At 54.1% G+C, this 12795-nt stretch overlaps 2 protein-coding genes across 14 annotated transcripts in view; one reads left to right on the forward strand and one right to left on the reverse strand.

Moving 5' to 3' along the window:
• Positions 1 to 4849, forward strand: part of PIK3CD (phosphatidylinositol-4,5-bisphosphate 3-kinase catalytic subunit delta) — a 72411-nt gene extending 67562 nt beyond the window's left edge. For 11 of the 13 annotated variants that reach the window (XM_023739386.1, XM_023739394.1, XM_023739387.1 and 8 more), the window contains 9 exons: positions 156 to 255; positions 376 to 554; positions 638 to 753; positions 949 to 1027; positions 1547 to 1714; positions 2352 to 2475; positions 2651 to 2796; positions 3204 to 3336; positions 3988 to 4849. In XM_023739386.1, the coding sequence (XP_023595154.1) occupies positions 156 to 255; positions 376 to 554; positions 638 to 753; positions 949 to 1027; positions 1547 to 1714; positions 2352 to 2475; positions 2651 to 2796; positions 3204 to 3336; positions 3988 to 4125 (1183 nt within the window). In that variant the 3' untranslated portion in view covers positions 4126 to 4849. The remainder of the gene's footprint in view (positions 1 to 155; positions 256 to 375; positions 555 to 637; positions 754 to 948; positions 1028 to 1546; positions 1715 to 2351; positions 2476 to 2650; positions 2797 to 3203; positions 3337 to 3987) is intronic. The other 2 variants (XM_004385140.2, XM_023739396.1) reach the window with 1 other exon arrangement.
• A 1034-nt stretch (positions 4850 to 5883) lies between these two features.
• The window catches only part of CLSTN1 (calsyntenin 1), an 82647-nt gene continuing 75735 nt past the window's right edge, over positions 5884 to 12795 (reverse strand). Inside the window, exons 13-17 of the mRNA XM_023739397.1 lie at positions 11377 to 11547; positions 10807 to 10952; positions 9040 to 9175; positions 8414 to 8598; positions 5884 to 7681 (exon numbers count right to left, since the gene is read on the reverse strand). Coding sequence (XP_023595165.1) covers positions 7487 to 7681; positions 8414 to 8598; positions 9040 to 9175; positions 10807 to 10952; positions 11377 to 11547 — 833 coding nt within the window. The 3' untranslated portion in view covers positions 5884 to 7486. The remainder of the gene's footprint in view (positions 7682 to 8413; positions 8599 to 9039; positions 9176 to 10806; positions 10953 to 11376; positions 11548 to 12795) is intronic.

Genomic DNA, 12795 nt, shown 5'->3' on the forward strand with positions numbered 1-12795 from the left:
AGGCCACGGTGGGAGAGGGGCTTCTGGTCCTCTGACCCCGAGTTTCTAGAAGGCCTGGGTGTCCTGGCCGCCTGAGTCCCAGGGGATGTCCCTGCCTGGGCTGGGGCCGGGCTGTGTGGCCCTGCCACGGGCTCAATCCTCTCTTCTCCCTTCAGCTCCGAGATGCATGTTCCATCGGTGGCCCTGCGCTTCGGCCTCATCATGGAGGCCTACTGCAGGGGCAGCACCCACCACATGAAGGTGCTGATGAAGCAGGTGAGGTCCCAACCTCTGCACCCCTCCCCAAGCTTGGCCCCTTCGAATCACCTGGGCCAGTGAGGCCGAGAGCTCAAACCCTTCCAGGCTGCTCCTTCCAACCTCCCGTTCTCTGGCCAGGGGGAAGCACTGAGCAAGCTGAAGGCCCTGAATGATTTTGTCAAAGTGAGCTCCCAGAAGACCACCAAGCCGCAAACCAAGGAGATGATGCATGTGTGCATGCGTCAGGAGACCTACCTGGAGGCTCTCTCCCACCTGCAGTCCCCACTCGACCCCAGCACGCTGCTGGCTGACGTCTGGTAAGCACCACCCACGCCCCTCCAGGTCCTCTGCCTGACTGCCCCCGGCCCCACGGAGGCCCACTGACTGATCTCTGGCCCAGCAGTGTGGAGCAGTGCACCTTCATGGACTCCAAGATGAAGCCCCTATGGATCATGTACAGCAATGAGGAGGCGGGCAGTGAGGGCAGCGTGGGCATCATCTTCAAGAATGGGGATGGTGAGCAGGCAGGGCCTGGGAGGGAACCCACTGAGGCCTTCCCCCCTCCATGCCTGTACTGGCCTGGGGGACACCTGGGTGTGATTCCTATGGGGAGAGCTGAAAGACAGACCTGGGACTTCAGGGCCTGGACGTAGCTCAGAGTGCAGTACCCCCCAGAAACTTGTGCTTTTCCTTCCGGCGCTGGCTGGACAGATCTCCGCCAGGACATGCTGACTCTGCAAATGATCCAGCTCATGGACGTTCTGTGGAAGCAGGAGGGGCTGGACCTGAGGTGAGGGCTCCTTGTCACCCATTTATGTCTGCACAAGGCCTAGGGCCCTGGCCTCTTTGGGGGGCTGCCTGTCAAAGCAGCCGTTACTCTCCCTGCTGAGAAAGGGCTGTTGTAAGAAGAGCGGGTGCTGTTTCCATGTCTGGCGAGGGAAGTGATGGTGGCAACAGGACATGTGTGGAGAAGCTGTTCCAGGCTCAGCGTCTCTTCACTCTGTTGTTTTCTTTGCCCCAAGTGTCCTTGGCTTCCTGCCTCATCTTTGGAAGCAGTGATGTCCTCTTCCAACCACCATGGTTTTTTCTTCTGAGCCAACATGAGCTCAGCCAAGATGCCAAGCTCTCCCCTCAGGGTCTCAGGTGCCGGGGCTGACTCTCCAAGGGGCCTTGGAGTTGTGGGCTCCTTCCCAGCTCCTTGAGCAGCATCTCCTGTGGTGTTTTTGGGTGCCACAAGGTCCATGGGGCCAAGCAGCCCCAGGGACAGGCTTGACCATGGCCTTTGCCTCCCCTCTCTGCACTTGCACAGGATGACCCCCTATGGCTGCCTCTCCACCGGGGACCGCACAGGCCTCATCGAAGTAGTGCTCCACTCAGACACCATCGCCAACATCCAGCTAAACAAGAGCAACATGGCAGCCACAGCTGCCTTTAACAAGGATGCCCTGCTCAACTGGCTCAAGTCCAAGAACCCAGGGTTGGTTTTGGGCCCCAGGGACAGATGCCCTCTCTTCCCAAGAGGGGCGGCTTGGGAGGGGCTGGCCCATTACTGCCAAAGGTGAGAGGAAGGGCCTGTGACATTCAGGCTGAGAGTCAGCTCATGTCTGTGTTGGGATAGGGGATCTCTGTTTCTCCACATATCAGTTATTTATTGCTGTGTAGCAACCACTCAAAACTTAGGGACTTAAGTAACCATTTACTGCTCAATGAATCTGCAATTTGGGCTGGGCTCAGCTGGGTGATTCTTCTGCCGGTCTTGCTTGGGATCACTCATGGGACTACTGCCATCTGGTGGCTTGATGGGGTCTGGAGGGTCTACAGTGGCCCCACTTACATGTCTGAGGAGCTCGTGCTGGTTGTCAGCTCTGTCCTTCTCCATTTGGCGTCTCCTCATTTGGTAGACCAGCCTGGGCTTCCTTTGACGGGCAGGGGTGTCCGAAAGCTGTGAGGTGTCTCAAGGCTTAGGTTCTGTAATGCTCCCAACATCATTTCCTCCACATCTGTGGCCAAAGCAGGTCATGAGGCCAGCCAGATTCAAGGGGAGGGGAATAGTCCACACCACTTGGTAGAAGGAGCTGCAGAACATAGCCATGGTTTCAATCTTCCCCACCCAGGGAGGCCCTGGACCGAGCCATCGAGGAGTTCACCCTTTCCTGTGCTGGCTACTGTGTGGCCACCTATGTGCTGGGCATCGGCGATCGGCACAGTGACAACATCATGATCCGTGAAAGTGGGCAGGTAGGTGGTGTGGGCAGCTGCCACGTGGGCAGCCTGTGGCCCCTGGCCTTTCTGCCCTGCACACAATTCCCGGGCAAAGTCCCCTGTGAGCCCAAGTCCCTGTGAACCTGAGTCTCTGCACCTGGCAGCTCTCCTTCCTGACACCCCCTCAGCCTTTGCTCTTCCATCCCCTTAGCTGTTCCACATTGATTTTGGCCACTTTCTGGGGAATTTCAAGACCAAGTTTGGAATCAACCGTGAACGAGTCCCATTCATCCTCACCTATGACTTTGTCCATGTGATTCAGCAGGGGAAGACGAACAACAATGAGAAGTTTGAAAGGTGAGGGTGCCTTAGACCCACCAGGGGTCCCTCAGTCTCCAGCATTCCGGTGAGGGAGCAGAGGTCCCTGCAGGCTACAGGGACAAGGACTCGGCCCTCAGCCCCACTGTGGCCCCCCAACCCTGTGTTCCTGAGGGATTTGGAACATGTCCCTGCCTTCTCAGCAGGAAGTACCCCCACCCCAGCTCTGGAGTGCCCTACTGGGGCAGTACGGGGGACGTTCCTAGGCCATGTAGTGTAGTAGAAGTCAAGCTGTGGCATGGGGGGTCAGTTAGAGGAACTGGGGGCTTTGAGTACATGGCCTGTCTTCAGGGCAAGGGCAGGTGCTCCGGGGAAGTTGCTGGGCAGCCTGGGGTTGGCAGTGGCTACAAGGACCAGAGCCATAGTCTCTTCCTCCACCGATGCAGGTTCCGAGGCTACTGTGAGAAAGCCTACACCATCCTGCGGCGCCACGGGCTGCTCTTTCTCCACCTCTTTGCTCTCATGAGGGCAGCAGGCCTGCCTGAACTCAGCTGCTCAAAAGACATCCAGTATCTCAAGGTGAATCAGGACCACCACTCCAGGCAGGACACCAGGTGTAGCCAGACTTCCCAAGGCTTCGCTCCAAGGGACGCGAGCCAGGAGGGCCTGAGTGTGGTGGATCCCATGGGCCATTCCTACCTTATGCACCCCTCGAGCCCACCCACTGGGCAGCAGCCAAAGCAGGACTCGTGCTGCCTGGCTTTAGTCCTTGGCCTGCTGCAGACGTGCTCTTGGCCTCGGTCAACCCACTTACCCTCCTCGGGCCACAGGCTTTTCATTCAGAGAATGAGGGGTTGGATTAGGTAGTTTTCTTTCCTGTATCTTTTCAGGTGAGAAGCTGGGGTGGGTAGTGAGGATGGCCTGGCCAGGGTTCCCTCTTGGTGCCAATTCCTGAAGAACAAAACTGCCCTCCGCTTCCTCCCAGAGCTGCTGTCTCCACTGGAGAAGGCAAAGCTATTACCTGTGGGCTTGGGGGCCAAGACACCCTGGCAAGTTTGCACCCTTATTCTGTAGGTGGGTCACCTTGACCTGTCTTGCTTTGTGACTGGCTGTAGTCTAACTCCTTCATTCAATTTTCTTAGGAAGGAATTTAGAATATCCAGAGAGGCAGTAGGGCTTCGTTCCTGGGCCAGGCCACGGGTTAACACTGCTTTGATGCTCTGGTCTCAGGACTCCCTGGCATTGGGGAAAACGGAGGAGGAAGCACTCAAGCACTTCCGGGTCAAGTTTAATGAAGCCCTGCGGGAGAGCTGGAAAACCAAAGTGAACTGGTTGGCCCACAATGTGTCTAAAGACAACAGGCAGTAGCGGCCCCTCTGGCCCCGCATGCTGGTGGCGCCTAGCCCTTGTGCCAGGAGCAGAGGCGATCTTTATCCCAAAGGCCTGAACTGCACCTCATGAGAAAGAACCTACACAATTGCCTTTTGTTTACACTGGACGAAATACTTGCGGTTATTTATTTATGACTTGAAATGCTGAAGGGACTTCACAGCCATAAAAGCAAAGGCAGCCTTTGAGCCTGGTGGGGAGGAATACGGGGTGCCCCCAGGCTGCCCCTCGGTGGAGGGTCGCAGCCCCAAGTCTTCCAGCTGGTGATCTGGGCCCAGCCCGACTCCTCTCCTCCTGGGAGCTGCCCGGCTGCAGGGGTGTCGGCTCCAGCAGTCACCTGGTGCCTACTGTCCAGAGAGGCACCCCAGTCCTCAGCCCTCCTCCTGCCACCTCTGTGCTGCCGAGCCCTGCCCGTCCCCCACTGACTGTGATTTGTGGTGGCCACCTCCAAGGACGCCCGGTGCCCTGAGATTCAGGGATGATGCCACACTTCGCTTTTAAAGTAACTCTTGGGCCCGGGGATCCTCTCATCTCTGCTGTAAAGCCATTTTGTGTGCAGTAAGAAATACAGCCAAACTCCTTACTGAACCTCCATGGCTAGGGGAAGTTGACCCGGCCCCCACAAAGTATAATATATATGCGGGTCCTCAAGATGTGTTAAAAAGTGTTTAAAAAAAAAAAAAAAAAAAAAAGAGTTGAGCTTGTTTTAGCTCATCCTGGCTCTAAATCAAGGGGAAAGCAGGTTCAAGAGTACTCTGTGCAATAGCTGGGACCCGCCTCAGAGTGCGGGGCTTCATTAAGGCATGGGAGCTGAGCTCTTTTTCCAGAACTGTCACTTTTGAAAACCTGCTGTGATAGTCAACGGTACCAGCCATGTGAGGGGTCTGTGGCATGATGGAATCTTTTTCTCTGATGGTACTTAGCTTTTCACCTTAGGCCTCAGGCGAGAGCCAGGCTGAGTCAGCAGTTCCCAACCATCTGGATTCAGGAGCTTCAAAAATACAGATTCCCAGGCCTCGCCCACCTTCTGAAGCTCAGGGGCTCAGGAGTCTGGGTTTTTAGAAGCCCGCAGGTGGTCCTCATGTGCTAGCAGCAGAGTCAGGACTAGCCAGGCTACCCTCCTGACCTCTCAAAAGGCCTTCTGAAGCTCGGCAGAGCTGAGGTAGCTGCCCTCTCAATAGCCCAGGCACCTGGCTTAAAAAAAGAGGCAGGCGCTAACTGTGGGTCTGGTTAGTCAGAGGCAGGAGGAAGCGCCCTGCTCTGGGAGGTGGCTGGCCCCAGCTGCCTCTGCCACCTCGTCTGTCAGCGTCACTCAGAATACCTGGCTCATCCAAAGTCGCCAAATGACTAGTCTTCCAGAGTGCGTGCTGAAATTAATAGTTCCACCCTGTTAGGAAATCGAAAGGCCAAGTGCCCGTGTATATGTATATTCTGTTATTTATTGAAGCGAGTTTGAGTGCTCCCCGGTGTGGGCAGCGTTCCTTTGCACATACACAGCAATTCTGGGGTTGGGTGTGTAGTCTGTGTGCCTGGTGAGATTTCCTATTTTTTTAAATCACTGTTTCTGTACGGGGAAGGCGAATTCAACAAAGCTGATGTAAGCCAAGACCAGCACTCTGCAAAACCTCAGAATGAGGTGAAATCAGATTAAAAAAGAAATAAAAGCCTTGTTATGTCTCCACTCAAAAGTAGCAAGGGGAATGCAGGATTAAAAAACAAACAAGATAAAAAACAAAAAGCCGCTCCGAGCGGAGTTAGAACCGGAACTTTATTGTAGCGTATACACTTTCTGACCGCGCATCAATTTACACATCTGAAGAGCGACACCCGGGGTGGCTACTGACAGGAGCACGGTCCCCTCTCCATGTTCGGTTATCAGTGGTCTAGACAGAGCAGCTACGGTGGCAGGATATGGAGGATGGTTACACAGGAGCACAGGACAACCGTCCATTTTCTTGAAACTAGCAGTTACGATCACAGGACAGTATTCAAAATTATCCACCCCCCTGCACCGTTTTAGAAACCTAAAATTTTACATTTAAATTAAAAAAGAAAAAAAAGTGGCCGTGTGGGTTTCAGTCCTGTCTGTTCTCCTCTCCTCTCCCTCCTTGCCACTGACTGGGTGTGGCTGTGACGCCCGGGGCAGGGTCACCCTGGGGAGGCTGGAGGGGCAACAGCTGTTGGGGAAAATCTAGTGCATGGCCATTGTCTGGGGAGGCTCTTTGCAGCCCATCTGCTCCTCGGCCATCCTGAGTCTGGCTCGCTCAGGCCTGCTGCTGTCCCCAGACCCAGTGCCCAAACAGTTTGCCCAATGGTTGTCCGTTTGTGTCATCTATACAGTATGTTGTCAGCAGGGAAAAATACATTAAGTATAAACAGCAAGGCTGCACAAGAAAAGTCCAGATGACTGTACAAGGAGTATGTAACAGGCCAGTGAACCCAGCAACTCCCTCCCACCTACCCCCCGCCAAATCAGAAACAGGGAGAATCCCCCAAAAGACTTGGCTATGTCTAGCCTCCACAGAAGGGCCCCCCAGCCAGTCTCCCCAGCCAAGCAGTACACAAAACCTGTGCCCCCAGCAGGCTGCCCCACCCACACTCGGAGACCTGAGGCTGGATTGTACCCAGTAGGGTGTGGGCCCCTGCGGGACCTAGGTACCTGGGTGGGGGACAGGCTTCTCCTTGTTCTCGGCAGGGTGGGTAGGCTGGTGGGAGCAGTGAGCCCATGAGGGTCTCCACTGCACTCAGTAATCTGAATTTCACTTTAAATTCCAGTCCTTGATTACATTAGCACAACGGACACAACAGAATTCCAATTTATTTACAGAATATTAAAAAGTCAGTTAATCATCTACATATTAACCCCCATTTTGCCATTTTATACATGCACTAGTTTGGAAAAAATAAAAACTTCTTTTTAAAAAAAAAAAAGAAAACTGGTTACCAGGTGGGAGTGAGCAACGTTACCCTTGGTCAGTAAGTCTGTCTGTCCGTGCGGCTCCGGGAGGTGCCAGCGGCCGCGTCCTCACAGGCCAAGAGGGGCCTGTGGACACCATGTGTGCGTGTCCAAGCACAGAGGGTCACTACGCCGAGCGAGATGACGGCGGAGGGCATGGGGGTCGCTCCTCACGTAATTTAGATGAGATCCAGGCAGGGAGGGGTATCTAAGTCCTATACACCAAGCAGGGGTGGACAACAGGCACCAGGGAGGGTCTGCAGACCTACTGGCCGAATGATTTTGTACATCGTGGATCCTTGGGACGAGTAGGGTGGGAGTGGCAGAGTCTTCGGGAGCAGAAAAGAGAAGGGCCGTGGAGGAGCCGCAGCTGCTGCCCCAAGGTCAATAGCTGAGAGTGGAGTCATCCCATTCTAGCTGCTGCTGCCTGCTGGCGCCCGCCTGCTCCCCATGCCCCCCTTCCTCCTCCTCACTGCTCTCCGACTCGGCACTAGTGATGTCGTCGTCCTCCTCACCCTCCTCGCTCTCCTCCTCCTCCTCTTCCTCCTCCTCCTCGCTGCTGTGCTGGTCCTCGTAAGTCTGACAAAGAGACGGTGGCTGAGTGCAGCCCCCTGGCCCCTGCCCGTGCCCCGATTTCCCAGTGCTGAGATGGGGCCTGTGCGGCACTGGGAGTTGCCTTATTGGAGTAAAAAGAAAAGCAAAGCTCTGATCACCACCCACGTGTGCACCCGCCTATGAGACAGGTGGACACAGGAAGAACTGTGCCAGGATGCCTCAGCTTCCCCGCCCAAGAAACGTGTCTCACATGGGCGGAGGCCACGAGGTAAATAAGGAAAGAGTGCTGAGTGGATGAGAACGGGTCTGGTGTGAGCCCCGCTTCAACACGTACTACTTAGTACGACCTCGAATAAGGCACCTCTGAGCCTGAGTTAAGGAGCAATGGTTGCACGGTGGTTAAGCGCTCAGCTGCTAACCGAAAGCTCAGTAGTTCAAACCCACCAGCTGCTCCTCAGGAAAAAAAGATCTGGTGATTTGCTCTTGTGAAGATTTCAGCCTAGGAAACCCTTTGGGGCAGTTCTACTCTATTCTACAGGGTCACTATGAGTCGGAATCGACTCGACAGCACACAACAAGGAGCTTGAGCTCACCCACTGAAAGATGAGGACGCCTACCTCACAGAGTTGCTGCAAGGGTTGCCTGAGCTAAAGTACGTAAACACAGTAGACGGGGAAGGGGCCGAGAAGATGGGTCTGTCTGTGGTCAGCCGGACTCTGCCTGGTTTTCCGTTCCTGGCCGCCCATCCACTCCTACCTCCATGGGGTTTACAGTGATGGTCAAGGCAGAGTCGTCCCAGTCCATCTCGCTCTCCTTCCCTGCATCCTGGTCCCTCATGGTTCGCTGGTGGGCAGCCCGGATCCGGAACACTCCCAGGATAATCATGAAAACCAAGAAGCTGACGCACACAACAATCACAACAGTGGCAGTGCTGGGAACGACTGCAGCAAGGGGAGAGACGAAGTGAGTGTTAATCACGCAGTCTAACCCACGTGGTCGCTGGGCCCTGACTCCTCCTTGGCTACACGAGGTCAAAATGGGCCATAAGAATGCTTAGTCTGATCCCCAAAGGATGGGAAGAAACATTAGAAAACGCTCAGCCCGGGTTTCCGATCTGGGTTCTGTCACTGGCTGCTCTGTGACCTCAGGTAACTCAATGCGTCCTCTGCCAGTGCTTAGTTTTCTCGTGTGTGACGTGGACTGGTGATGCCTGACTCACTGCCAGGGGGTGGCTTTGGGGACAGTGACATGCTCCCAGCAGGGTCCTTCCTGCCCTCCCGCATTCAGGAGCAAGGAAAAGGGAAGGCAGGGGAGGGAGGCCCGCACTCTGACCTGGCTCGGGTGTCAGAGGGTGTGTCAGCAGAGGTGCCTCTCCAACCTACCTGCAAAGGGATGGGGACTGGCCAGGTTGTGCCCCGACAGGTCAACGAAGGAGCGGTGCTCAGGGTGCACAAACTGTGGCTGTGCAGCCAAGTGGCTGGCATGCTCCACGGGGTTGGCCGTGTGGATTACATTCACCTACAGCAGAGAGACGATTACTTGCCAAGGGATAAAAATGGAATCAGTAAGTTGACAGAGACCAGCACCACTGAAAGTGTGGCACCTGGGCCAGGCCTGGTCTGCAAACTATGCACCATCTGTGACAGGAGGACAGAAATCCAGAGTGAGTATTCGGAAACTTCTATAACAAGATGATGCTGCCACAGCATCCCAGAAACACACTGCTTTTCTAGTAACTCATTTTTATTATATACAAGAACCCCTTCTCAGCAGACTGGGGGATAAAAGAAAACCCTGGACCTTTGTCACAGGGAATTCAAGAAGCCCTAGCATAAACCATCGTCCCCTTTTCCCAAAAACCACAGCCATGTGGCAGACAGCACGAATCATAATCACTTATTTCCTTTCACATCAGTCACCCTTGGGTTCAAACAAAATATTTGTCAATTCTTCACTGTGAAGTTAGCCTTCTGCTGCTGTTCAGGCCACTGTGGGGATGCTCTGTTGCTGGGATAACCCTGGGTCGTTCCTCCAGACCACCTGGGGACGCTCTGTTGCTGGGATAACCCTGGGCGATTCCTCCAGACCACCTGGGGACGCTCTGTTGCTGGCATAACCCTGGGTGATTCCTCCAGACCACCTGGGGACTCTCTGTTGCTGGGATAACCCTGGGTCGTTCCCCCAGACCAACTGGGGATGTTCTGTTACTGGGATAACTCTGGGTCGTTCCCCCAGACCAACTGGGGATGTTCTGTTGCTGGGGTAACTCTGGGTCGTTCCCACAGACCACCTGAGGACTCTCTGTTGCTGGGATAACTCTGTGTCATTCCTCCAGACCACGTGGGGATGCTCTGTTGCTGGGATAACTCTGGGTCATTCCCCCAGACCAACTGGGGACGTTCTGTTGCTGGGGTAACTCTGGGTCGTTCCCCCAGACCACCTGGGGACTCTCTGTTGCTGGGATAATTTTGGGTCATTCCTCCAGACCACCTGGGGATGCTCTGTTGCTGGGATAACTCTGGGTCGTTCCCCCAGTCCACCTGGAGACGCTCTGTTGCTGGGATAACTCTGGGTCGTTCCCCCAGACCACAGAGGCCTTGAATGACTAAGCAGCTGCTGGGCAGGTCTGTGGACAATTTCAGTACAAGACAAGCTGCCCTCTCATCACTGTGGCCTGAGTCACTGCAACCATCCTCAGCAGATGTGCGCCTGCTGTTGCTGGTTCGCATGCTAGCACCCTGGCAGTGACCCTGCACCAAAGGTCAACTTTATTCACAACAGGGCCAGTGATCTGACACACCCACAAAGAGCCCGGTTCCCTAGGCGCTCTCTCTAACACAGTGTTCTTGTGTCTCCCTCACGTGTGAACTCTCAAAACACAACCCTGTCCCTACCCTACGGGCACTGAACTGCCACCTGCACTTCCCCACCTCCCTCTGAAGGCTCCCTGAGGCAGCCGAGAGGGGCGCACCAAGCAGAACCCCCATCTACCCTTCATAACCTGTCGCCCCAACACGCAGCACCCCGAGGCTAAAAGAGGATCCCGCTCCTGGGACAAGTGTAAACAGCTGACACCATGAAGGCTTTAAAAAGTGGTGTCTGCGAGCATCAGGGCTGAGAGCCGGGCGCTCTGTTAGCCCTGCACTCACCTCCACTTTGAATTCGTTGCTGACGTAGCGGCCATTCAGCTCTGAGCAGACGAGCTTGAACCTGCGGTCAAGCAAGGACCTGGTGTGCCAGTTGCGGTAGCGCAGCAGGTGCAGCGCCTCCTCATAGCTGGCCATGGTGTCCACGCCTGCGGGGGGAAGGCAAGAGGTCGCCTGTGGCTCCTCAGGCAGGCACACAGGTGTAGACAGGGCCGTGGACAAAGGCCGGCCAGAGTCGCACCTGGGCCGACTGAGCCAGGGGTCATATATTTTGACTTTCCACTAATGGGCAAGAATGCAAAGTGTGTTTGGCATTTTTCCCTCTAGAAGGGGATGCACCTTCATGTGCCTGAATTCTACACCTTTGTAAGGTCATGCCCCCACTTCCCACTACAGAAGGATGGGTGTTGAGGCATAGCCAACACTCATCCCCTCTCCTCTGGGACACACTGAAGACTCTTAGATGGAAAGAGGCAGCTGGCTGAGTGTTTCAGTGCTCACCTTCCCGGTCCGGCCTGCTCCAGCCCCTCAGCCCTGCAGGGCCTCCCTCATCTGTGAGCAGTGCCCCCTCACCTGTGAAAACCACACCCAGGTCGGAGCTGCTCATCTCAATGCCCTTCTGCTGCAGGCGTGTCATGTCCACGTCTAGGCTCTCCTGCTCTTGGTTCAGTTCCTCTCCCTCCACGGTGACCTCACACGTATCCAGGTCATGCACAATCTCCTCAGACACCAGGGACTCTTGAACTGCAAAAATGGCCACAGACAGCAGACTATGCAGCCCAGCATGACTGATCACACTTGACCACACAGCCCATGAAGCGTGGCTGGTCACACTGGTCACACTTAGCTGGTCAATCTGGTCACACCACCCAGAACGGTGGTCACGTAGGCTCATCCTCAGATTCATGAAACTCTGCTAACAACTAGTGAGGAAGATAGGATAGAGCCACTTCCAAGAACCGGCGGGACCTTATGTGTCTAGGAGGATGGGCCACCAGTGTGGTGGGAACCTGTGCCTGATGGGGCCAGCCAAGCCCAGCGCACGCACTGACAGGGGGCAGGGGGCGTGGGTGTCTCTACATCTCTCTGCAACAGTCTCACTTCTTCAGCCTTTTCAAGCTAAATCTCAAATCCTGACATCCAGCCATAAAAAGAGGGACAGACTCACAACAAGCTCTAGCCCACGGGTCAGAAGCAGACCTAAGAATAGCAAGACAAACATTAAAATCCTCCCCCCACCAAATCCTGCTGAGAAGAGAAGCTAAGGAACTAAGTGGCAGCAACGAATCTAGGAAAACTGGAAATCATCAAAAATGAAATGGAACACATAAAAATCGATATCCTAGGCATTACTGAGCTGAAGTGGACTGGTATCGGTCATTTTGAATTGGACAATCACATGGTCTATTATGCTGGGACTGACAACTGGAAGAGGAATGGCATTGCATTCATCGTCAAAAAGAACATTTCAACATCTATCCTAATGTACAACACTGTCAGTGATAGGATAATATCCATACGCCTTCAAGGAAGACCAGTTAATACGACTATTATTCAAATTTACGCACCAACCACTAAGGCCAAAGATCAAGAAACTGAAGATTTTTACCAGCTTCTGCAGTCTGAAATTGATCGAACATGCAATCAGGATGCACGGATAATTACTGGTGATTGGAATGTGAAAGCTGGAAACAGAAGAAGGATCGGTAGTTGGAAAATATGGCCTTGGTGACAGAAACAATGCCGGAGACTGCATGATTGAATTTTGCAAGACCAATGACTTTGTTATTGCAAATACCTTTTTTCAACAACATAAGTGGCAACTATACACATGGACCTCGCCAGATGGAATACATAGGAATCAAATCGATTACATCTGTGGAAAGAGATGATGGAAAAGCTCAATATCATCAGTCAGAACAAGGTCAGGGGCCGACTGCAGATCAGACCATCAATTACTCATATGCAAGTTCAAGTTGAAATTGAAGAAAA

Source organism: Trichechus manatus, unplaced genomic scaffold (assembly GCF_000243295.1).
Source record: "Trichechus manatus latirostris isolate Lorelei unplaced genomic scaffold, TriManLat1.0 scaffold00133, whole genome shotgun sequence".
In the NCBI taxonomy this organism is placed as follows: Eukaryota; Metazoa; Chordata; class Mammalia; order Sirenia; family Trichechidae; genus Trichechus; species Trichechus manatus.